Consider the following 24,127-nt stretch of genomic DNA (forward strand, 5'->3'; position numbering starts at 1 on the left):
CATTGTGGGAAACAAGGGAAGAGATTGCTGGGCTCCTTGCCAAGTTATCTGTATCATCAATAGCCATGGGTGAGGTGCCCCAAGACTAGAGGTTGGCTAATGTGTTGCCATTAGTTAAGAAAAGTGGTAAGGAAAAACCAGGGAACTATAGACGGGTGAACCTTACATCAGTGGTGGATATGGACTTAAAAGCATTTGAAAAGGTCAGGACTGATTAGGAATCATCAACATGGCTTTGTGCATGGGAAATCATGTCTCACTAATTTGATTGAATTTTTTGAAGAAGTGATGAAAATGTTTGATGAAGGTAGAGCAGTGGAAATGATCTAAATGGACCTCAGCAAGGCTGTCGACAAGGTCCCACATGATAGATTGGTTAGCAAGGTTAGATCACATGGAATCCAGGGGGAGCTAGCCTATTGGATACAAAATTGGAATGACGGTAGAAGACAAGGTGGTGGTGGAGGGTTACTTTTCAGACTGGAGACCTGTGACCAGTGGTGTGCCACAAGGATTGGTGCTGGACCGACTGCTTAATGATTTGGATGTGAATATAGGAAGTGTGGTTAGTAAGTTCACAGACGACACCAAAATTGGGGGTATAGTGAACAGTGAAGAAGGTTATCTCAGAGTAGAATGGGACCTTAATCAGATGGACCAATGGGCCAAGGAGTGGCAGATGGAGTTTAATTTAGACAAGTGTGATGTATTGCATTTTGGTAAGATACATCAGGGCAGGACTAATACAGTTATTGGTAAGGTCCTGTGGAGTGTTCCTGAACAAAGAGACTTAAGGGTTTAGGTGCACAGTTCCTTGAAAGTGTAGTAGCAGGTAGGGTGAAGGCGGCATTTGGCATATTTCCCTTTATTGGTCATAACATTCAGCATAGGAATTGGGACGTTATATTGCAGCCATTCAGGACATGGGTGAGGCCACTTTTAGAATATTCCATTCAGGTCTGGTCTCCCTGCTATGGGAAAGATGTTCATAGATCAGCAAATCCCTACAGTGTGGAAACAGGCCCCTTGGCCCAACAAATCTACACCAACCCTCAGAGTATCCCACACAGACCAATCCCCCTATAACCCACCTAATCTATACACCCCTGAACACTATGGGCAATTTAGCATGGCCATCCACCCTAACCTGCACATCTTTGGACTTTGGGAGGAAACCGGAGCACCCGAAGGAAACCCACGCAGACATGGGGAGAATGTGCAAACTCCACACAGACAGTTGCCTGAGGGTGGAATCAAACCCGGGTCCCTGGCGCTGTGAGGCAGCAGTGCTAACCACTGAGCCACTGTGCCATGTTGTTAAACTTGAAAGTGTGCAGAAAAGATTTACAAGGATGTTGCCGTGTTGGAGGGTTTAAGCTATAGGGAGAGGCTGAATAGACTGGGGCTGTTTTCCTTGGAACGTTGGAGGGTGAGGGGTGATTTTATAGGTGTTTATAAAATCATCAGGGGTATGGATAGGGTGAATAGCCAAGGTCTTTTTCCCACAGATACAGAAGTTCAAAACTAGAGGAAATAGGTTTGAGGTGAGAGGCGAAACATTTAAAAGGTACCTCAGGGGCAATGTTTTCATGCAGACGGTGGTATGTGTATGGAATGAGCTGCCAGAGGAAGTGGTGGAGGCTGGTACAATTACATCATTTAAAAGGCATCTGGATGGGTATATGAATAGGAAGGGTTTCAAGTGATATGGGTCAAATGATGGCAAATGGAACTAGATCAGTTTAGCATATCTGGTTGGCATGGATTAGTTTGACTGAAAGGTCTGTTTCTATCCTGTATATCTCTATGATTCTATGACTATGACTCTAAATAAAGCGGGCAGAATAGGTTTAAACAGTGTGCCTGCAACGTTATCTGTTGACCACAATCACAATGATAACATTGGAGACGGGAAATTTCAGAGCCGAATGCATTGTACTTTGTAAGGACAGGCGTGAATAAATTCCAAAATAAATAGTTGGAGTTGGCAGTAATGATACAAAACGCTGAAAGGATTATTAGGTTAAGATAAGGCTTTTGAATGACAGGCCTTTGATCACAGATGCAGGCAGTAAAAAAGAACAAAATTAAAGCAGTATATACAAAGGAATAAGTCCCTTTTACAACAGAGATTGCAAAGGACAAAACATCAAAGCATTTTACAACAAAGCTACAATTTCAGGATGAGCAAAGAATAAAGCAACAGTGCAATGTGGTTGGATATAAACCCACTTACAGCCCATAATTGCCGAGCAATCTCTTTAAGGACCGAAGGCTCGTAAAATAATTGCTAGCATTAAATCCAGCAAAAACTAGACACAGAAGCAAAATGGTATAAAGGGAGATCAAAGCTTCACTCAGGAGGAACATTAAACTACCTTCAAAACCAGGAAGTGTGATTAGGTTTGAATCAGCCATGCTCGGCATTTCCAGTTTAAAAGAATCCCACTCATGGAAGCTCTGGATGAGGAGACTCATTGTGTACAGTGTCGCATGAAGTTTTCAGATGAGTGCTCTGAAATCAAAGTTAATTGCCAGGTGTGGTAGAGCCTCTAACCTGCTGAATCTACTGAAGGTATGATATGGAGGTGCCAGTGTTGGACTGGGGAGGGCAAAGTCAGAAGTCGCACGAGACCAGATTGTAGTCCAACAGGTTTATTTTAAATCACAAGTTTTCAGCGTGCTGCTCGTTCATCAGATCACCTTATGAAGGAACAGTGTACAGCACGGAAACAGGCCATTCGGTCCAACTCATCCATGCTGACCAGGTTTCCTAAACTGAACTAGTCCCATTTGCTTCTGTTTGGCCCATATCCCTTGAAACCTTTCCTATACATGTTCCTGTCCAAATGTCTTTTAAATGTTGTAACTGTGGTTACCTCCATCACTTCCTCTGGCAGTGTGTTCCATTCTGTGTGAAAAGGTTGCCCCTCAGATCCCTTTTAAATCGTTCACCCCTCACTTTAAACCTTTTGGACCCCGCTACCCTGGGAAAAAAAGACCTCGGCTATTCACCCTATCCATGCCTCTCATAATTTTATAACAACTGTAAAATCACCCCTCAGGCTCCTACACACCATGAAAAAAAGTCCCAGCCTATCCAGCCTCTCCTTATAACTCAAACCTTCCAGTCTTGGTCACATCCTTGTAATTTTTTTTGCATCCTTTCCAGTTTAATAACATCCTTCCTGTAGAAGGGTGACCAGAATGTGCAGTACTCCAAATATGGCCTTACCAGTACCTTGTACAGCTGTAATATGACATCCCAACTCCTGTACTCAATGCTCTGACCAATGAAGGCAAGCGTGCCAAATGCCTTCTTCAGCATCCTGTCTACCTACGACTCCACTTTCAAAGAGTTATGGACATGCATCCCTACGTCTCTCTGTTTGACAACACTCCTCAGGGCCCTATCAGTAACTGTGTAAGTCTTGCCCTGGGTTTCCTTCCCAAAATGCAACACCTCACATTTATCTAAATTAAACGCCATCTGCCACTCCTCGGCCCATTGGCCCAGTTGATTGAGATCCTGTTGTACTCTTAGGTAACCTTTTTCATTGTCCATTATACCTCCAATTTTGGTGTCATCTGTAAGCTTACTAACCATGCCTCCTGTATTCTCATACAAATTGTTTATACAAATGGCAAACACCAGTGGACCTGGCACCAATCCTTGCAGCACACTGCTGGTCACAGGCCTCTAATCCAAACAACAACATTCTGCCATCACCCTCTGTCTTCTACTGTAAAGCTTATGTTGTATCCAGTTGGCTGGCTCTCCCTGGATCCCATGTGATCTATCTTTATGAACCAGTGTACCATACAGAACCTTGTTGAAGGTCTTGCTGAAGTCTATATAGACAACATCTACTGCTCTGCCTTCATCAATCTTCTTGGTCTCCTCTTGAAAAAACTCAATCAAATTTGTGAGACACAGTCTCCCATGCACAAAGTCACATTGACTATCCCCAATCAGACCTTGTCTTTCCAAATGCATGTAGATCCTGTCCCTCAGAATCCCCTCCAACAACTTACCCATCACTGACATCAGCCTCACTGGTCTATAGTTCCCTGGCTTTTCCACTTTTCTTAAATAATGGCACCACAATAGCCACTCTCCAGTCTTCCACACCTCACCCATGGCTCTCGATGATACAAATATCTCAGCAAGGGGCCCCATGTTCTTTTCCAGGAACAAAAACAGAAGTTGCTGGAAAAGCTCTGCAGGCCTGGCAGCATCTGTGAAGAGAAAATCAGAGTTTACATTTCGGGTCCGGTGACCCTTCCTCAGAACTGTTAACTCTGATTTCTCTTCACAGATGCTGCCAGACCTGCTATGCTTTTCCAGCAACTTCTGTTTTTGTTCCTGTTTTACAGCATCTGCAGTTCTTTTAGTTTTTCTCCCACATTTTTCCCCAACTTCCCACAATGACCTGGGATTCATTTGATCAGGTTCCTGGGGTTTAGTTATTTTTATGTTTTAAGGCCTCTAGCACCTCCTCTTCAGTAATGTGGACTCTTTTCAAGACATCACTATTTATTTCCCCGAGTTCCCTAGCTTCTATGTCTTTCTCCACAGTAAATACTGAGGTGAAATATTCATTTAGTATCTCACCCATCTCCTGTAGCTCCATATGTAGATGGCCTCGTTGATCTTTAAGGGGCCTTATTCTCTCACTAGTTACTCTTTTGTCCTTAATATACTTGTAGAATCTCTTTGGATTCTCCTTAACCTTAACTGCCAAGTCTATCTCATGTCCAGTTTCTGCCCTCCAGATTTCCCTCTTAAGTATACTCCTACATCTCCTATACACCTCAAGTGATTCACTTTATCCCAGCTGTCTCTACCTGAAATATGCCTCCTTCTTTTTCTTGACCAGAGCCTCAATATCTCTAGACATCCAATGTTCCCTACTCCTGCCAGCCTTATCCTTCACACTAACAAGACCATGCTGTCCCTGAACTCTCATTATCTCACTTTTGAACGTCTCCGACTTGCCAGATGTCCCTTTATCAGTGAACATGGTCCCGAAATCAACTTTTGGAAGTTCCTATCTCATACCATCAAAATTGGCTTTGTCCAAATTGGGAATGTTAATTTATGGTCCAGGTCTATCCTTTGTCATAACCATTTTAAAACTAACAGAATTATGGTCACTGGTTGCAAGGTGCTCCCCCACTAACAGCTCAGTCACTTGTCCTGCCTTATTTCCCAAAAGAAGGTGGGGTTTTGCCAATTGTCTAGTAGGACCATCTACATAGTGCTTGAGAAAGTTTTCTTGAACACACTTAAATTCACCCCCTTCCAAGCCCTTAACACTAAGGAAGTGCCAATCTATGTTTGGAAAGTTAAAATCCTCTGCTATTACAACCCTATTATTCTTACAGCTATCTGCAATTTTCTTACATTTTTGTTCTTCATTTTCTCGCTGTATTTTGAGGGGGGGGGGGTGCTATGGCGCAATCCTATCAAAGTGATCACCCCCTTCTTATTTTTAAGTTCTACCCAAACAACTTCACTGGATAACAAGGTGCAGAGCTGGATGAACACAGCAGGCCAAGCAGCATCACAGGATCAGAAAGGCTGACGTTTCGGGCCTAGACCCTTCTTCAGAAATGGGAGAGGGGAAGGGGGTTCTGAAATAAATAGGGAGAGAGGGGGAGGCGGATAGAAGATGGATAGAGGAGAAGATAGGTGGAGAGGAAACAGACAGGTCGAAGAGGCGGGGATGGAGCCAGTAAAGGTGAGTGTAGGTGGCGAGTTAGGGAGGGGATAGGTAGGTCCAGGGAGGACGGACAGGTCAAGGGGGCGGGATGAGGTTAGTCAGCAGGAGATGAGGGTGCGGCTTGAGGTGGGAGGAGGGGATAGGTGGGAGGAAGAACAGATTAGGGAGGTGGGGACAAGCTGGGCTGGTTTTGGGATGCGGTAGGGGGAGGGGAGATTTTGAAGCTTGTGGTCTACTGCATCCGCTGTACCTGTTGTGGCCTCCTCTACATCGGGGAAACCAAGCGGAGGCTCGGGGACCGCTTTGCAGAACACCTACGCTCGGTTCGCAATAAACAACTGCACCTACCAGTCGCGAGCCATTTCAACTCCCCCTCCCATTCCTCAGACGACATGTCCATCCTGGGCCTCCTGCAGTGCCACAACGATGCTACCCAAAGCTTGCAGGAACAGCAACTCATATTCCGCTTGGGAACCCTGCAGCCCAATAGTATCAATGTGGATTTCACAAGCTTCAAAATCTCCCCTTCCCCTACCGCATCCCAAAACCAGCCCAGCTCGTCCCCGCCTCCCTAACCTGTTCTTCCTCCCACCTATCCCCTCCTGACACCTCAAGCCGCACCCCCATCTCCTACCTACTAACCTCATCCCGCCCCCTTGACCTGTCCATCCTCCCTGGACTGACCTATCCCCTCCCTACCTCCCCACCTACACTCACCTTTACTGGCTCCATCCCCGCCTCTTCGACCTGTCTGTTTCCTCTCCACCTATCTTCTCCTCTATCCATCTTCTATCCACCTCCCCCGCTCTCCCTATTTATTTCAGAACCCCCTTCCCCTCCCCCATTTCTGATGAAGGGTCTAGGCCCGAAACGTCAGCCTTTCTGCTCCTACAATGCTGCTTGGCCTGCTGTGTTCATCCAGCTCTGCACCTTGTTGTCTTGGATTCTCCAGCATCTGCAGTTCCTACTATCTCTCTTTCAACTTCACTGGATGATCCCCCAGGATATCCTCTGTAAGTACTGCCATGATGTTTTCCCTAATCAAAAATGCCAATCCCCCTCCTCTCTTGCCTCCCCTTCTATCCTTTCTATAGCATCTGTACTGCCAAAAATTAAGCTGCCAGTTCTGCCCCTCCCTCAGCCACGTATCCCAATCCCATGTACCCATCATGGCCTGAGTTCATCTGCCTTACCTGTAAGGCATTTTGCATTGAAATAAATACAATTTAATTCATCAGACTTCCCATGTTCCCTGCCATGTTCTTGCCTGCCTTGTTTATTTAACTTGCTTTCTTTAATTTCTGTACCAGCCTCAACCTTCTCTCTTGTCTCACTGCTGCTTAAGATAGCCCCACACCTCCTCAATACTAATTTAAACTCTCGTGAGTTGCTCTAGCAAATCTCCCCGCCTGGATATTGATTCCCCTCCAGTTCAGTTGCAACCTCTTGTACAGGTCTCTTCTGCCCCGGAGGAAATCCCAATGATCCAAAAATCTGAATCCCTGTCCCTTGCACAAGCTCCTCAGCCACGCATTCATCTGCTCTATCCTCTTTTTCCTATTCTCACAAGCACATGACACCAGGAGTAATCCAGAGATTACTAATTTGAGGTCCTGCTTTTTAACCTCTTGCCTAACTCCCATTTCTCACTCTGCAGGACCTCATCCCTTTTTCTACCGATATTGTTGGTACCAATGTGTATAATGACCTCTGGCTGCTCACGCACCCCTTTGAGAATTTGCTGTAACTGCTCAGAGACGTCCTTGACCCTGGCACCAGGGAGGCAACACACCATCCTCCAGTCTCGCTGTTCGGCCGCAGAAACATCTGTCTGTGTCCCTGACCAGAGAGTCCCTGATCACAATTACTCACTTGGACTTTGCCATTCCTTGCATTACAGCAGAGCCCGTCATGGTGTCACAGACTGCTGCTATTTTCTCCACTGTGGTTATCTCCCTCAACAGTATCCAAAACGATATACTTGTTTATGAGGGGTTTAGCCACAGGAGACTCCTGTACTACCTGCCTGCCTCTGCTGATGGTCACCCATCTACCTGACTGTACCTGCAGTGTGGCCACCTCCCTATAACTCCCATCTATCACACTCTCTGCTTTTTGTAACCTTCCAATTGATCCATGCAGTCTGAGAGGAGCTGCAGCCAGACACACTTCCTGCAGAGTCGATACAGTGTGGAGCTGGAGGAGCACAGCAGGTCAGACAGCATTGGAGGAGCAGGAAATTCGATGTTTTGGGCTGAGACCCTTCATCAGGACTGGGGAGGAGGAAGGGAGCTCAGGGAGGGGGCTGGGGCTGGGGGAAGGTAGGTGGGGTGGTGATAAGTGGATGCAGGTAGGAAACGGTAGAGATTGGTCAGTGGGATGGGTGGGGCAGATGGATGAGAAGGAAGGTGGACAGGTTGAGGGGAATGGGAAGGGATAGTTTATCACAGTCACAGAGTCTATCATCATTAAGGTACAAGTGCGGCACTGTCTAACCTACCCTCACTTGTTGACTCCATCCTTGATGCAGTGTTAACAGTATCTCCGAATAAACAGTAACGAGGCATTTTGGTTCCAACCACACCAGCCACCAGTGGACCTTTCAAACAAACAGACAAAAAGAAATTCAGTTGTGTGTTCTGACAGCTAGCTTCCATGTTTGAGGAGAGTGATGGACTAGGAAACCAAGAGGCCAGAAATATTAATCCTGGACGCTTATTGTGAAACACCAACCATAACTTCTTTCAATGAAATGAGATAGGGAAAGTAACAAAATTATCTCAAGTTCTCACTTTTGAAAAGTCACTGGGTACACTGCTGGGAAATACCAGTGGACATGAACAATCTGTGTTTTTAGCAGAGATAACAAGGTGTAGAGCTGGATGAACACAGCAGGCCAAGCAGCATTGGAGGAGCAGGAAGGCTGACGTTTCGGGCCTAGACCCTTCTTCAGAAATTGGGGAGGGGAAGGGGGTTCTGAAATAAATAGGGAGAGAGGGGGAGGCGGATAGAAGATGGATAGAGGAGAAGATAGGTGGAGAGGAAACAGACAGGTCGAAGAGGCGGGGATGGAGCCAGTAAAGGTGAGTGTAGGTGGGGAGGTAGGGAGGAAATAGGTCAGTCCAGGGAGGACGGACAGATCAAGGGGGCGGGATGAGGTTAGTAGGTAGGAGATGGTGGTGGGGCTTGAGGTGGGAGGAGGGGATAGGTGGGAGGAAGGACAGGTTAGGGAGGCAGGGACGAGCTAGACTGGTTTTGGGATGCGGTAAGGGGAGGGGAGATTTTGAAGCTTGTGAAGTCCACATTGATACCATTGGGCTGCAGGGTTCCCAAGCAGAATATGAGTTGCTGTTCACAAGCTTCAAAATCTCCCCTCCCACTACTGCATCCCAAAACCAGCCCAGCTCGTCCCTGCCTCCCTAACCTGTCCTTCCTCCCACCTATCCCCTCCTCCCACCTCAAGCCCCACCACCATCTCCTACCTACTAACCTCATCCCGCCCCCTTGATCTGTCCGTCCTCCCTGGACTGACCTATTTCCTCCCTACCTCCCCACCTACACTCACCTTTACTGGCTCCATCCCCGCCTCTTCGACCGGTCTGTCTCCTCTCCACCTATCTTCTCCTCTATCCATCTTCTATCCGCCTCCCCCTCTCTCCCTATTTATTTCAGAATGCCCTTCCCCTCCCCCATTTCTGAAGAAGGGTCTAGGCCCGAAACGTCAGCCTTCCTGCTCCTCTGATGCTGCTTGGCCTGCTGCGTTCATCCAGCTCTATGCCTTGTTATCTCAGATTCTGCAGTTCCTACTATATCTGTGTTTTTAATGTTGTAAAGTAGCCAACATACTTCACAGGAGCATGCTGAGTCAGAAACTGGCCACAGGGCTGAAGTATTAGGATGGGGCGGATCTAAAACTTTAATCAAAAAGGTAGGTTTTCAGCAGAAGATCTATAGCTGTCTAAGGAGGAAATTTCAAGCCTTAGATACGGCCACTATTGGCAGAGCAAAGGAAGAATGCAATGGACAAGACTCTAGAATTGGAGGAACTCTGGTTATAGTTGCATATCTCAGAGCTCACCCATATGTTCATTGAGTTAGAGACAAAAAACAAACTGCAGATGCTGGAATCCAAGGTGGGCTGGAAGAACGCAGCAAGTCAGGCAGCATCTGGAGGAAAGAAGAAGTCAACGCTTCAGGTATTACCCTTCTTCAGGACAGCATGAAGAAGGGTCATACCCAATACATTGACTTCTTTCTGCCAGATGCTGCCTGGCTTGCTGTGTTCTTCCAGCCTCCTGTTTGTCAACCACATATTTATTAAGTCTTGTCTAACTGGCCTTGTGTATAAAGTATGCTGATGGGCCGAGATTTTATCCATCAAAGAAATGCCATCAAGAAGGCAGCAGCAAGAGAAGGAGCCATCTTTCAACGCTAAGTAATTGTTGACAGAGCTATTGGACAGCTTCCAGTTGCTGAGATTTCTAATAACTTGTCAATTACCTGGCATCTGAGAAACTGAAATGAGTTACCTGAGTGTATGCCCGCCCTGATTTTCAACTTAACATCTGGTTTGTGTGGGATGATGAATGAAGAGCAGACTGCAACTAAATCCAATGCCATGCTTGCAATCTCAGCCGCATGCTTGATGCCATTCTCTTTCGGCACTCCTGATACCACCATATCTGGGGGCAGAAACAGCAGAGACAGCATCAGCAGAATGGACAGCTCTGTCGGAGTGCAGGTGCCTTCTTTCTGCATTTCTCAAAGGGGTTTTCTGCTCAATCCAACCTGCAGTTGAATGAACACCAGCCCATCTTATACTGTGAAACAACAAACATTCATTTGTAAAGCCCCATTGTTAAGTTGAAACATCCCAAGGCACGTTGCAGGAAAGATTATCTGGCAAAATTAGACTACTCAGGAAGATGTTAAGTCAAACAGCAGATTAAAGAGTATATTAACAAACTTTCTTTCATTCATTCACAAGATGTGGGCATTTGTAGTTAGGCCAGCATTTTATTGGCCATCCCCAATTGCCCCAAAGGGCATTTAAGAGTCAACCCCATCACTGTGGGTCTGCAGTGACATGTAGGCCAGACCAAGTAAGGATGGCAGCTTCCTTCCATAAAGAACATTAGTAAACCAGATGGGTTTTTCCAACAATCAATTTATTAGACTCTTATTTTTATTGAATTCAAATTACACCACCCACCATGGCAGGATTCAAACATGGGTCCCCAGAACATTACCTGTGTCGCTGGGTTAACAGTCCAATCATTGTACCACTAGGCCGTCAACTCCCCTATACATTTTAGAAGAGGTGATACGTGAAATATTTAGGGAGGGAATTCCAAATTTTAGGGTCCAGGCTGTTGAAGACACATCAGCTAATGTTGTAGGGCATTTTATAGATGGTACCCATTGCAGCCACTGTATTGGACAGATTGAAAGCTGGAGGTGATAAAGGCATGCTAATCAAGACTGGATTGTGCTGGAATGTCACTGCAATGTCCTGGATTGTGTCAAGCTTCTTGAGAGTGACCTCCTACATACAAAAGGTAGAACAATTTCAGAAGATTCCTAAAACAGAATGGATGTAACAGCCTTTCATATTTTCAGCAAGTCATCACTTAAAGTCAACATTCTGAAAATCACAACTTTAAATCAAACAAACTTTACGTGAAAAGTTGGTTCCCATGGGAATCAATGGTAAAACCGGAGTTATGTCGGATCGAGCCTTCTTTCAAAAAAACATTAAACATTATGCCCTGTAAGTTGTAATTCTTTACATTGCTAAATTCCTGTACTGGTAATTGAAATTACTTTGAAAACAAAATAAATGCTAAAATATAAAGGATAAATGTATCTTTCTGACTGTGGTTTGCAATCGGGACTGAGGTCAGTCATAGCAACGTCTTGCTGGCCAGGGGGAAAGGGAGAAGGACATGTGAATGCAGTGGCTAGAAGAACAGGTCAGAAGTTAGAAATCCTGTGGTGAGTAACTCGCCTCCCGACTCCTCAAAGCCTGCCCACCATCCACAGGATACCTGCCTGACAACCCATTTCAGTTCACTGCAGCCATGTAAATATTGCAGCAACAAGAGCAGATCAGAGGCTAGGATTCCTGCAGTAAATAACTGATTCCCTGACTCCCCAAATTCTGTCCATGAGACAGGTCAGGAATGTGATGGAATATTCCCCACTTACCTGGATGGGTGCAGCTCCAACTACACTCAAGAAGCTTGACACCCCATTCAGAAAAACAATCTGTCTACAAGCAAGACAACAAGGTATAGAGCTGGATGAACACAGCAGGCCAAGCAGCATCATAGGAGCAGAAAGGCTGACGTTTCGGGCCTAGACCCTTCATCAGAAATCTACTATCTCTCTACAAGCAATTGGTCCTAAGTGATTTTTCTCTTATTTTGAAACTTTTCCCTGGTTCTAGACTCTCCAAACAAGGGAAACATCTGACCCACTTCTACCCTCTTTTTTCAATGAAATCACCTCATTCTTCTGAGGAACCAACTTGCATTGTACTCCCTTGATGGTAACAATATCCTTCGTAAAAATAAGGGGATGAAATCCAGACACAATACTCCAGCAGTAATCTAACAATTGAAGTAAGACTTTGTTACAGCTGAATGCAAATCCTCCTACAATAAGGATTAACATATCATTAGACTGCTGTACCTGCAAATTCGCCTTCAGTGACTTACTGACAGACACCTAGTTCCCTTTGTACACATACACATTGTAACCTCTGTACATTGGTTCTTCCTAACAAACTAGTTACACTGACACTTTTCACATTCTATCTGCCATATCTTTGTCCATTCACTAGGTCCATCCAAATCTTTTGGAAACCACTTTGCATCTCCTTCACAGTGCACATTCCTACTTAGCGTTGCATCATCATTGGAAATATTACTCAGAGATAGTAAGAACTGCTGATGCTGGAGTCAGAGATAACAGTGTGGAGCTGGAGGAACACAGCAGATCAGGCTCTGAAGAAGAGTCCCGACCCAAAACGTCAACTTTCCTGTTCCTCCGCTGCTGCCTGGCCTGCTGTATTCCTCCAGCTCCACACTGTGCTATCTTGGAAATATTACTGTTGTGATTGCAACGAGATCAGTCAGGTGGACTTCTTAGCATATGAGTTTCCTGATTGGCTCAGATGAACAGCCCCAATCAGGGAGTCCTGGCTGACAGATATAAACAGGGGAGTCAGACGTTCTAGTCATTCTGTGAGCTATGCATGTGTAAATAAAGGGTGATATGGTGATGGAATACTGGTCTCTGTGCAGTTATTTCAATTACATTTGATTGGCACTTCCAAATGATTGTCGTATTCAGTGAACAGCTTGGGTCCAAGTATTGATCCTTGTGATACCCCACTAGTCACATCCTGTCAGTGTGAGAATGCCTCATTTATTCCTGCTCTGTGTTGGCCAATTGTTATTCCATGCCATCCATCATCTCCTGCCTCATGTGCTTTAGTTTTGCTGTAGAACCTTCTGTGGTTTTCTTTTTATCAAAAGCCTTCTGAAAATTCAAAACTTTTTACATCCACCAACTTCTTATTCATTCACAGGATGTAGGTGATGTTAGCTGGACCAGAATTTATTGCCTGTCCCTAGCTGCCCTTCAGAAGGTGGGAGTGCGCTGCCTTCTTGAACCGCTGCAGTCCATGTGCTGTAGGTAGACCCACAATGACATTTTTCAGGATTTTCAGATCCAGGGACAGTGAAGGACAGTGAGTGGCTTGGAGGGGAACTTGCAGGGGGTGGTGTTCCTATGTATCTGCTGCCCTTGTCCTTCTAGAAAGAGGATGTTATGAGTTTGGAAGGTGCTAGTGAAGGAAACGAGGTGAGTTGCTGCAGACCATCTTGCAGGTGCTGCTACTCAGTGTCGGTGGTGAAAGGAGTGAATATTGAAGGATGTGAATGGGGTGCCAATCAAGTGGGCTGCTTTATCCTGGATAGTGCTGATTTTCTGAAGTGACCCCCTAAGCTTGATTGATATGATTTATGAAGCTCAATCAAATAGAGCAGCAGGAACTGTGTTTTACATTTAGTCTAGCTTTTTTCCAACTGAATTAAAGCTGAACCAGAGAGAGGAAACTAGGAAATCACTCAGTGTATTTAAAACCTTCACAAAACAGTCCTTAAATTTTTCCTTCTGAAGGGAACCAAAGGCCAACTCTCATTTCCATTAAAAGATAATCACAGCATTAATTTTTTTTTCGTGGTGACCTTTATTCTTTCGGTTTGGATACAGTAAGGACGTTTGTCAATTTGCTACAAAGAACTTCTAATGTTGTGCTGGCACTTTGATTGTTCCCTTCGCATCTGACTGGGAACACAGAGCCTCATACAGAATCATTAAATGTTATCATTAACACACAGCAGCAGGAATAGCCATAGCTGTTTGACAGGAATAGTTTTTGTTGTGAACTGCAATAGACACTTGTGATATTGTATGCCTGGAATATCTAGAATTCTTACATCTGTCCCTGTGTTCTTTGTGAACCGTAATGTAATATGCATGAAACTGGTCTCATATAATATAGTCAGCCAAATAATGATAAGTGGTGTCAAATAGGTTAACCATTTTATTTAAGAGCTGTCTTTATGCTTTGCAGCAGGGATTTATGATGCAAATCCATCTGCAGAGAATGAAGACTTATTTAAAAAACATTCTTCCTGGCTCAAAGCCACACAGTCAAAGGCCAAAAATAACAGTAAATTGAGTTTTAGCCCAGTATAATCTAGTCATTGTTGGAAGAATTTGCTCACTGTGTATTGTCCTTAAGTCATCCAGACATATATAAGGCACAAAGTGTTCTTAAAAATCTCCAATAAAATTGAGTCCACAGCACAGAAACAGATCCCTTAATCTAATTGGCCTGTACTGTTGTTTATACACGTCACAGGCCTCTTTAAGGGACCCTCTTGGTATGGAGTCATACAGCACAGAAACAGACCAGCCAATCCATGCCAAATATGATCCAAAACTAAACTAGTCCCATCTGCCTGCTCCTGGCCCATGTGTCTCTAAACCTTCCTATTCATGTACTTATCCTTCTCTTTCTCCCTCTTGGCTTTATCCAGCTTACCCTTAAATGCATCAACCTTTATCATCTCAACTACTCCAAAGGGGAACCAGTCCCACATTTTCCCTAAACGAGAAAACCAAAGAACTGCAGATGCTGGAAATCAGAAACAAAAACAGAAATTGCTGGAAAAACTCAGCAGGCCTGGCAGCACCTGTGGAGAGAAAACAGAGTTAATGAAATGTAATTCTGCTTTCTCTGCACACATGTTGCCAGACCTGTTGAGTTTTCCCAGCAATTTCTGTCTCTGTTCCACATTTCCCTTACTCTCACAGTAAAAAAGCCTCCTTTGAAATCACAGTTGGATTTATCAATGTCTGTTTTTATTTATTTCAACTGCCTTAAATTTACACAGGTTGACACCATTTCTCTGCTTTTCAATTCTATCCCTCCAGAAATCTCCCTGTTATCTGAAAGATGTTGTATGAATGCAATGGGAGGAATTACTATGATTTCTGCATGGCTAAGTGATTGATCTCCAAGATGAAGCACTCAACACAGTGTGGAGCTGGAGGAACACAGCAGATCAGGCAGCAGCAGACCAGCAGGAAAGTCAACATTTCAGGTTTACACACTTCTTCAGGAAGGGTCCCGACCCGAAACATCGACTTTCCTGCTCTCTCTGATGCTGCCTGACCTGCTGTGTTCCTCCAGCTCCACACTGTATTACCTCTGACTCTAGCATCTGCAGTTCTTGCTATCTCCAAGATAACAACACTCCTCAACACACTCTCTCTCATAGTAATTAGTTGGAGGTTTTTGATAGGAATGTCCTTTGCGCTGCTTGCTTCATAAATGAATAAATCCTAGGTCCAAGTTCTCACATCTCAGGCTACATGTAAGCTGAACAGAAAGACATATTTAAACAACATTTAGCGGTAATCATTACAGAGACAGGGGCATGACCTCTGCGTACTGCATTATGCATGTTAACGTTCAGGGGTGGGTGGAAGGGGGAAGGGTCAGTTAGATACACTGGGCAGATAGCCAACACTGGTAAACCTGACAATCTGAAAGTTCAAACTGGGGAAAACCTAGAATCTTAGAGTCCCTAGAGTGTGAAAGCAGGTTATTCACCCCCTTTTGTCCACACTGACCCTCCGAAGAGCATCCCATCCAGACCCACACGCACCCTATCCCTGTAACCCTGCATTTCCCGTGGCTAATCCACCGAACCTGCACATCTTTGGACTGTGGGAAGAAAACACAGCACCCGGAGGAAACCCGCACAGACTCGGGAAGAATGTGCAAACTCCACACAGACTGGAATTGAACCTATGTCCCTAAGTGCTTGTGAGGCAGCAGTGCTAACTACTGAGCCATCATTCTGCCCTAAATAGTGGGCCTGGCTAGTATCCCAACAGGAAATCCATTGTCCCAGTAACTATTAATTCCTTCATTGTTTTTGTCCCCTGCAGATTCAGAAGGAACTGGTATCTGCTCTCAGTTGCTCTGGGTGGGCTGGATAAGAATAAAATGGACGGCACTCATGGCAGATAAACGTAAAATTTGTAGATTAGTATAGGACACATACCAAGTGAGATAAAGCTGTATCTTGACCCTAACAATAAGAACCAAGTTACCAAACAGGACTACTTGTATGCCAAATGGCAGAAGCAGCAAGTGACAGAGCTAAGTGATCCCACAACCAACGGATCAGATCTAAGCTCTGCAGTCCTGCCACATCCAGTGGTGAATGGTGGTGGACAATTAAACAACTCACTGGAGGAGGAGGCTCCACAAATATCCCCATCCTCAATGATGGAAGAGCCCAGCACATCAGTGCAGAAGATAAGGCTGAAGCATTCGCAGCAACCTTCAGCCAGAAGTGCCGAGTGGACAATCCATCTCAGCCTCCTCCAGTGATCCCTATCACAGATACCAGTCTTCAGCCAATGCAATTCATTCCATGTGGTATCAAGAAACGGTTGGAAACACTGGATACTGCAAAGGCTATGGGCCCTGACAACATTCCGGCAATAGTACTGAAGGCTTGTGCTCCAGAACTTGCCGCTCCCCTAGCCAAGCTGTTCCAGTACAGTTACAACGCTGGTATCTATCTGACAATGTGGAAAATTGCCCAAATATGTCCTGTACGTAAAAAGCAGGACAAATCCAACCCGGCCAATTACCACCCCATCAGTCTACTCTCGATCATCAGTAAAGTGATGGAAGGTGTCACTAACAGAGCTATCAAGCAGCACCTGCTCAGCAATAACCTGCTCAGTGACGCCCAGTTTGGGTTCCGCCAAGGCCACTCAGCTCCTGACCTCATTACAGCCTTGGTTCAAACATGGACAAAAGAGCTGAATTCCAGAGGTGAGGTGAGAGTGACAGCCCTTGATATCAAAGCTGCACTCAACCGAGTGTGGCATCAAGGAGCCCTAGCAAAATTGCAATCAATGGGTGTCAGGGGCAAACTCTTCATTGGTTCGAGTTATACCTGACACATAGGAAGATGGTCGTGGTTGTTGGGGGTCAGTCATTTCAGCTCCAGGACATCTCTGCAGGAGTTCCTCAGGATAGTGTCCTAGGCCCAACCATCTTCAGCTGCTTCATCAATCATCTTCCCTCCATCATAAGGTCAGAAGTTGGGATGTTCGCTGATGATTGCATAATGTTCAGCACCATTCATGACCCCTCAGATACTGAAGCAATCTATGTCAAAATGCATCAACACCCAGAAAACATCTATGTTTGGGCTGATACAAGTTCCAGGCAATGACTATTTCCAGTAATGTAGAATCTATCCATTGCTCCTTGACATTCAATGGTATTGCCATCATTGAATCCCCCATGATCAACATCCTGAGGGCTTACCACTAACCAGAAACTCAACTGGACTCATCATAGAGATACATTGGCTTCAACAGGTCAGAACCTGGGAACCCTGTCACTCACCTCCTGACTCTCCAAAGCCCGTCCGCCATCTACAATACACAAATCAGGAGTGTAATGGAATACTCCCAACATTCTGGGATGAATACAGCTCCAACAACACCCAAGAAACTTGACACCTTCCAGGTCAAAGTGTCCAGTTTAATTGGTATCATATCCACTCCCTCCACCACCCACACTCAGTAGCAGCAGTGTGTACTATCTACAAGATGCATTACAGAAATTCACCAAAGATCCTCACACAGCACCTTCCAAATCTATGACCACTTCCATCTAGAAAGACAAGAGCCTCAGATACATGGGAGGACCACCACCTGCAAGTTCCCCTCCAAGTGTCTCACCATCCTGACATGGAAACATATCACCATTCCTTTAGTGTCGGTGGATCAAAATTCCAGAATTCCCTGGGCATTGTGGGTCTACTTACAGCACATGGACTGCGGCGGTTCTAGAAGGCAGCTCATCTCCATCTTCCCAAATGCAACTAGGATGGTCATTAAAGTGGGCCTAGCCATCAAGGCCCAGATCACATGAATAAATTTGCATATAAAAGCTTGGTGAACATGTAATTGTTTTGACAATTGTTTCTTTAAAAAAAACTTTTTAAATTTATGCCAAAAACAAACGGATGAGTTTATATGCTTGAATAAGAAGTAATCCTAGTCCTTGAGTTCTGGTGTCCTTGACCTGGAAATCGTACCCATAAAAAGGAAGTTAACATGCTGATATTATGCAGTGCTCAGACAAGGATAGAGAGACCAAGCAAAGAGAGGTGTTGTGACTTGAGAATTTTCCATAACGGAGTGAGCCTCATTGGGATGTCTGCACAGGCAGTACCTTGATTTCATGGAAGCTGCTACCTATGGAAAATTGGTTAACTCTTGAAGGAAATGCATTGGACTTCAGCTTGAATAGAGAGTTCAGCTGGAACTGGAATTCAGCCTGGAAGGACTGCATTTGAAAATGGAATCATTGTGATCCTCGAGGCTGGAGCAGTGTCAGAGGGACAGTGGCTGCAGTGTCAGTGGCATGGACTGGGACTCCTGGCAGCAACTAAACTGTGCAATGCAGCATGCTTCCAGTAACATGCCAGGCCTCAAGTGATCGTGCAATAAGATGGAGTATGAGATCCTTATACATAGATAATTCTACTTACTTTCTGATTTCTGCTGCAAGGATCTTTCACATCGTGAAGCTCCAAGGTTTATTGAACAGTGCGGTTTTATTTAAACTAACATTTTGGTCACAATGACCTTTTGCTAGATCGTATTGATGCCTGTAGAAAACCTCAGGCCTTAGTCCACATATTGAGAGATGAGGAGAGCATACTTTAAAGCTGAGATGAGGAGAAATTTCTTCACCCAGAGAGTGGTTAGTCTGTGGAATTCTCTGGTTGAGGCCAAAACATCGAATGTTTTCAAGAAGGAGTTAGACATAGTTTTTCAGGCTGAAGGGGTTGAAAGGACATGGGGAGAATAAGGGAACAGGGGAATGAGTTGGATGATCAGCCATGATCCTATAGAATGGTGGAGCAGGCTCGAAGGGCCAAATGACCTACTCCTGCTCCTGTTTTCTATGTTTTTATGCTATGATGCAATGATTAATTCATGAAAATGACTCTTAAAGCATATGACATTCTGACCATAACAAGCGCCAGTTTTGCATGGGCAATGAGGAACAGGCAATGAATGAGCCAGCGACATCCACATCTCCTGAATGAAGAATTTTCAAAAACCCAAAACAGGCATCTGATACACTCCTAAGACTCCCTACATATCCTAATAAGGGGCCTGAGGTTTTCTACAGGCATTAATGCGATCTATCAAAAGGTTGTCGTGACCAAAATGTTAGTTTAAATAAAACTACATTGTTCAATAAACCTTGGAGCTTCACTATGTGAAAGATCCTTGCAGCAGAAATCAAAAAATAAGTAGAATTTTCTGTGAAATGGCTTCATGCAGTTACCTGACTGTAAAATAAACTTACATGCATCTCCAATTGTCTCAACTTTGTAGACGTCATAGTTATCAATGATAGCATCGAAGCAGGTGTAGAGTCTGTTGAGGAAATCCACCACCTGGTAAGGAGTGCTGGCACTGGAGAGCTGAGTGAATCCAACAATATCACTTTGAAGGAGAAAAACATACAAGGAGCTCTTAGTTTCGAACACATAAAAATTCGTGATGAGTTTGTCATACAGAACTGGCTGAAAAGGTGGTGAAGAATGTCACTCACTGGGACATTCATAACAAATATTATTGTAAAGTGGAACATTTCTATACCGTAAGAAATGGACCTGCTGATTTATAAAGTCCACTTGCCAACCAATCAGCACATTCTTCTCATACAATATAAAAGTGGTGTCTTCTCTTTGCATTGTTATTCTTGTGAAGTGTCCTGTTGAGCGCAGGGGACTGGTTAGCTCAATTGGCTGGACTCATTTCTGATACAGGATTATGCTAATAACATGGGTTTAATTCCTGCACAAGTTCAGGTTACCATGAAGGTCCTAACCTTCTCAACATCTACCCTTACCTGAGACATGGTGAACACCACCAGTTCCCTCTTTCTCTCTAATAAAAGAGCAACCCAATAGTCAGGTAGAACTATGGTGACTTTACCCTTACCTGATGAAAGCATGGCAAAATGAGTCTTTTTTCTGCAAAATTGAAAAACTATGTAAAAGTTAATGAATGGAAGATATAGAAACATAGAAAATAGGTGCAGGGATAGGCCATTTGGCCCTTCGAGCCTGTACCATCATTCAATACGATCATAGCTGATCATGCAATCTCAGTATCCCATTACCGCCCTCTCCCCATACCCCTTGATCCCTTTAGCCACAAGGACCATGTCCAGCTTCCTCTTGAATCTATCCAATGAACTGGCTCCAACAGCTGCCTGTGGGGGAGATTTCCGCAGGTTCACAATTCTGACTAAAGAAATTCTTCCTCACCTCAGTTCTGAATGGCTTACTCCTTATTGTTAGACTGTGACTCCTAGTTCTGGATTTCCCCAACATCAGGAACATTCTTCCTGCATCTAGCCTGTCCAGTCCCATCAGGATTTTATATGTTTCTGTGAGATGCCCCTCTCATTCTTCTAAATTCCAGCAAATACAAGCTCAGTTGATCCAGTTTTCCCTAATATGTCAGGTCTGCCATCCTGGGAATCAGTCTGATGAACCTTCACTGGACTCTCTCAATAGCAAGAATGTCCTTCCTCAGACTAAGAGACCAAAACTGCACACAATACTCAAGGTGTGGCCTTACCAAGGCCCTGTATAACTGCAATAAGGCATCCCTACTCTGATACTCAATCCCTCTCGCTATGAAGGCCAGCATTCCATTAGCTTTCCTCACTGCCTGCTGTACCTGCATGCCAACCTTCAGCGACTGTTCCACCATGACACCCAGCTCTCGTTGCACCTCACCTTTTCCTAAACTGACACCATTCAGATAATATTATTGGAGAATGTAGAGAACATTTTATACATGAGAAGCTCTTATTGAATGGTAGAGCAGGCTTGAAGGGTCTAATGGCCTACTTATGTTCTTAAACAGTAAATGCTGCAAACCTTCAACTAGTCAGGTAGCATCTGCGGAGAAAGTATATGAGTTACCTTTTCACATTAATGACCTCTCATCTGAACTCACTTTTGAAAGTCATCAATTTTAAAATCTAACTTTGTTCCAATCTCCAAAATGTTGCCCTGACCCATGAGTGTATTTTATATTCGTGTTCTCTGTCCAGCACTCTGAAGTTGGGATAGAAACATTGAGATTCGCTTTGCATCCATGCTGCGTTTGCTCTAGGAATGTTTGAATGGAAAGTATTTCATTCTCCTTGGCTAACATCCCACCAGGGTATTGAGTGAAAAGTCCACACTGAACATATAAAGCAGTTTATTTGACATGCATTGACTTGACAGTAACTGAGAAAGCTGCCAGCAGGGACACCAACATCCAAAGCAATGCCACCACCATCATCACAGTGAAATCAGATTCACAACACCCAAATGACACACCTGAAAAACACAGTAGCATTTGAATAACTTTGAGCTTGTGAGGTAATCCCTTGACGAAGATCATCAGCGACTTGCTTTGGTAACATGCCTGGTGACATAAACAACAACAAAACCATCAAATCAGGCTTCACGCACAGCGAATGTTCTGTTCAGAGCAATGACACAGACTGAATGTTAACTGGGGTATCTTACTGTAAAGCAGGGAATCTGTCTTTTGTTTCTCCTGAAGTAGGTCTTGAGTCCTTTCTGCCACAATAGATTCCAGGTGCTTGCTGTACTTTTCCATCTAAGTATAAACAATGGAAGAGTTTTGGTCAAGGTACAATCAGGAGAGGTACTGATTAGCGAATTCTGTAAATGGAGGGGAACAGAAGAACAAAGAACAGTACAGCACAGGAACAGGCCCTTCGATCCTCCAAGCCTGCACTGACACATTTTGCCCTTCCATACTAAAACTGCCTTCACTTACAGGATCCGTATCCCTCTATTCCCTTCCTATTCATGTATACTTCCAGATGCTTCTTGAATGCTGTTATTGTGTCTGCTTCCACCACCTCCTCTGCCAGCACGTTCCAGGCTGTCACCACCCTTTGTGTGAAAAAATTATCTCGCACATCTCTTTTAAACTTTCCCCCCGCACCTTGAACCTGTGCCCCCTCCACCCCCTTATATTTTCCACTCTATCCAGGCCATTCACAATCTTATAAACTTCTATCAGGTCACCCTTCAACCTTTTGCGTTCCAGTGAAAATAAGCCCAGTCTATCCAACCCTTCTTCATAGCTAAAGTCCCCCAAAGAAGGCAAGCATTCCATAAGCCTTTTTTACTACTTTATCTACCTGCGCTGCCACCTTCAGTGATCTGTGGACCTGAACACCCAGATCCTTCTGTATATCAATACTCTGAAGGGCTCTGCCATTCACTGTACAATTTCCATCTCTATTTGACCTTCCAAAATGCATCCCCTCACATTTGTCCAGATTAAACTCCATCTGCATTTTTCTGCCCATGCCTCCAACTGATCTATATCCTGCTGTATCCTCTGACAATCCTCCTCACTGCCCACAACTGCACCAATCTTTGTAGTCCCTAAAACAACAGCCAAAAGTTATTGGATCCCATAATATAAAATGGAATATACCGGAGGCCATCGGCTCTTGTGCTACAGTGATAGTGTCCTGCCTTTGACCTAGGAGGCCCAGGTACAAATCCTATCTGCTTCAGAGGATGTGTCATGCCAGGTCTGTAAATCCTTCCCACAGGCAGGGAATCAGAGTGGGAGGGTCTTCTGGTCAGGCATCCTGCAGAAGGTAATAGCAAACTACCAATGTCCTTCATCCACGAGCATGGACCAATCCAATGGGGCAGTCAAAAAATAAACCAATGAACTGCGGATGCTGTGAATCTGAAACAATATCAGAAGTGGCTGGAAAATCTCAGCAGGCCTAGCAACATCTGTGGAGAGAAATCAGAGTTAACATGTCGGGTCCAGTGACCCTTCCTCAGAGCTCTCAATGGGGAGTCCATGTCTTGACCCTTGGAATTGAGGGCTGAGATGTCAGATTGGGCAGATATTTCTGATTAAGGCACTATTATTGCAACATCAGCATCAATGCACAACGACCAACGGCATGATTGTTAATGAAACCGAGGCTGGGTGAATTGATACATGACCAATGGGAATGTGTAGCCATTCAGCAGCATGGGTTAAAGTAGTTGATATCCATCCCCCTAATCTACACAGGATATTCACCCTGTTTTCACTGTACTCATAACTGCTTTCAAATTATTTTGATCTGGTGTCCTGTGCCAGATTATTTTCATCATTAGTAAATGCTCAACAGACAAGTGTATCTATTTTCCAAACAACATCTACAGAGATATTATAACACAGCCGTGGAACAGGAGTGACTTGAATCCAGGTTGCCTGACTCGGAGATAGGACACTACCACTGCAACAAAAGAGCTGTCCACTTGCACCCACTATTAGACAAGTTTAACCTGAGCCAGGTACAGAATAAATATAGAAATCTACCTCCCCATTGCAATATGACATTGTCTATTAATAGAAAAACAAAATACACTTGATTTTTCCCAAGCTACATGATCCAAATTTAAGCTGTAACCATTTTGTCTGGTGAACATATGCTGATCAAGGCCTGTCTGAGAGACTACACAGTTATTTCACATAAGCTCCTCATTTGGTTGTTTCACTGGTAAGGCTGACATTTGCTGCCAAACATTAGTTTTCCTTGAATCTTTGTCTTTGCACAATTGCAGTCTGTGCGGTGAAGGATTTTCACAGCTCTGTCAGGCCTGGAGATGACAAATGTTTGTCAGTACATTTACAGATCGAATGGC

General features: G+C 44.5%; 2 protein-coding genes across 2 annotated transcripts in view; both read right to left on the bottom strand.

The window, feature by feature from the left end:
* Nucleotides 1-2,481, bottom strand: part of LOC125484144 (di-N-acetylchitobiase-like) — a 75,263-nt gene extending 72,782 nt beyond the window's left edge. Inside the window, exon 1 of the mRNA XM_048601563.1 lies at nucleotides 2,379-2,481. Coding sequence (XP_048457520.1) covers nucleotides 2,379-2,478 — 100 coding nt within the window. The 5' untranslated portion in view covers nucleotides 2,479-2,481. The remainder of the gene's footprint in view (nucleotides 1-2,378) is intronic.
* A 4,637-nt stretch (nucleotides 2,482-7,118) lies between these two features.
* LOC109925094 (atrial natriuretic peptide receptor 2-like) overlaps nucleotides 7,119-24,127 on the bottom strand; it is a 61,429-nt gene continuing 44,420 nt past the window's right edge. The window contains exons 11-17 of the mRNA XM_048601564.1: nucleotides 21,959-22,052; nucleotides 21,767-21,854; nucleotides 19,726-19,865; nucleotides 10,256-10,408; nucleotides 8,227-8,325; nucleotides 7,453-7,565; nucleotides 7,119-7,283 (exon numbers count right to left, since the gene is read on the bottom strand). Of these exons, the coding sequence (XP_048457521.1) occupies nucleotides 7,119-7,283; nucleotides 7,453-7,565; nucleotides 8,227-8,325; nucleotides 10,256-10,408; nucleotides 19,726-19,865; nucleotides 21,767-21,854; nucleotides 21,959-22,052 (852 nt within the window). The remainder of the gene's footprint in view (nucleotides 7,284-7,452; nucleotides 7,566-8,226; nucleotides 8,326-10,255; nucleotides 10,409-19,725; nucleotides 19,866-21,766; nucleotides 21,855-21,958; nucleotides 22,053-24,127) is intronic.

This window comes from Rhincodon typus, chromosome 10, assembly GCF_021869965.1.
Source record: "Rhincodon typus isolate 14 chromosome 10, sRhiTyp1.1, whole genome shotgun sequence".
Lineage (NCBI taxonomy): Eukaryota > Metazoa > Chordata > Chondrichthyes > Orectolobiformes > Rhincodontidae > Rhincodon > Rhincodon typus.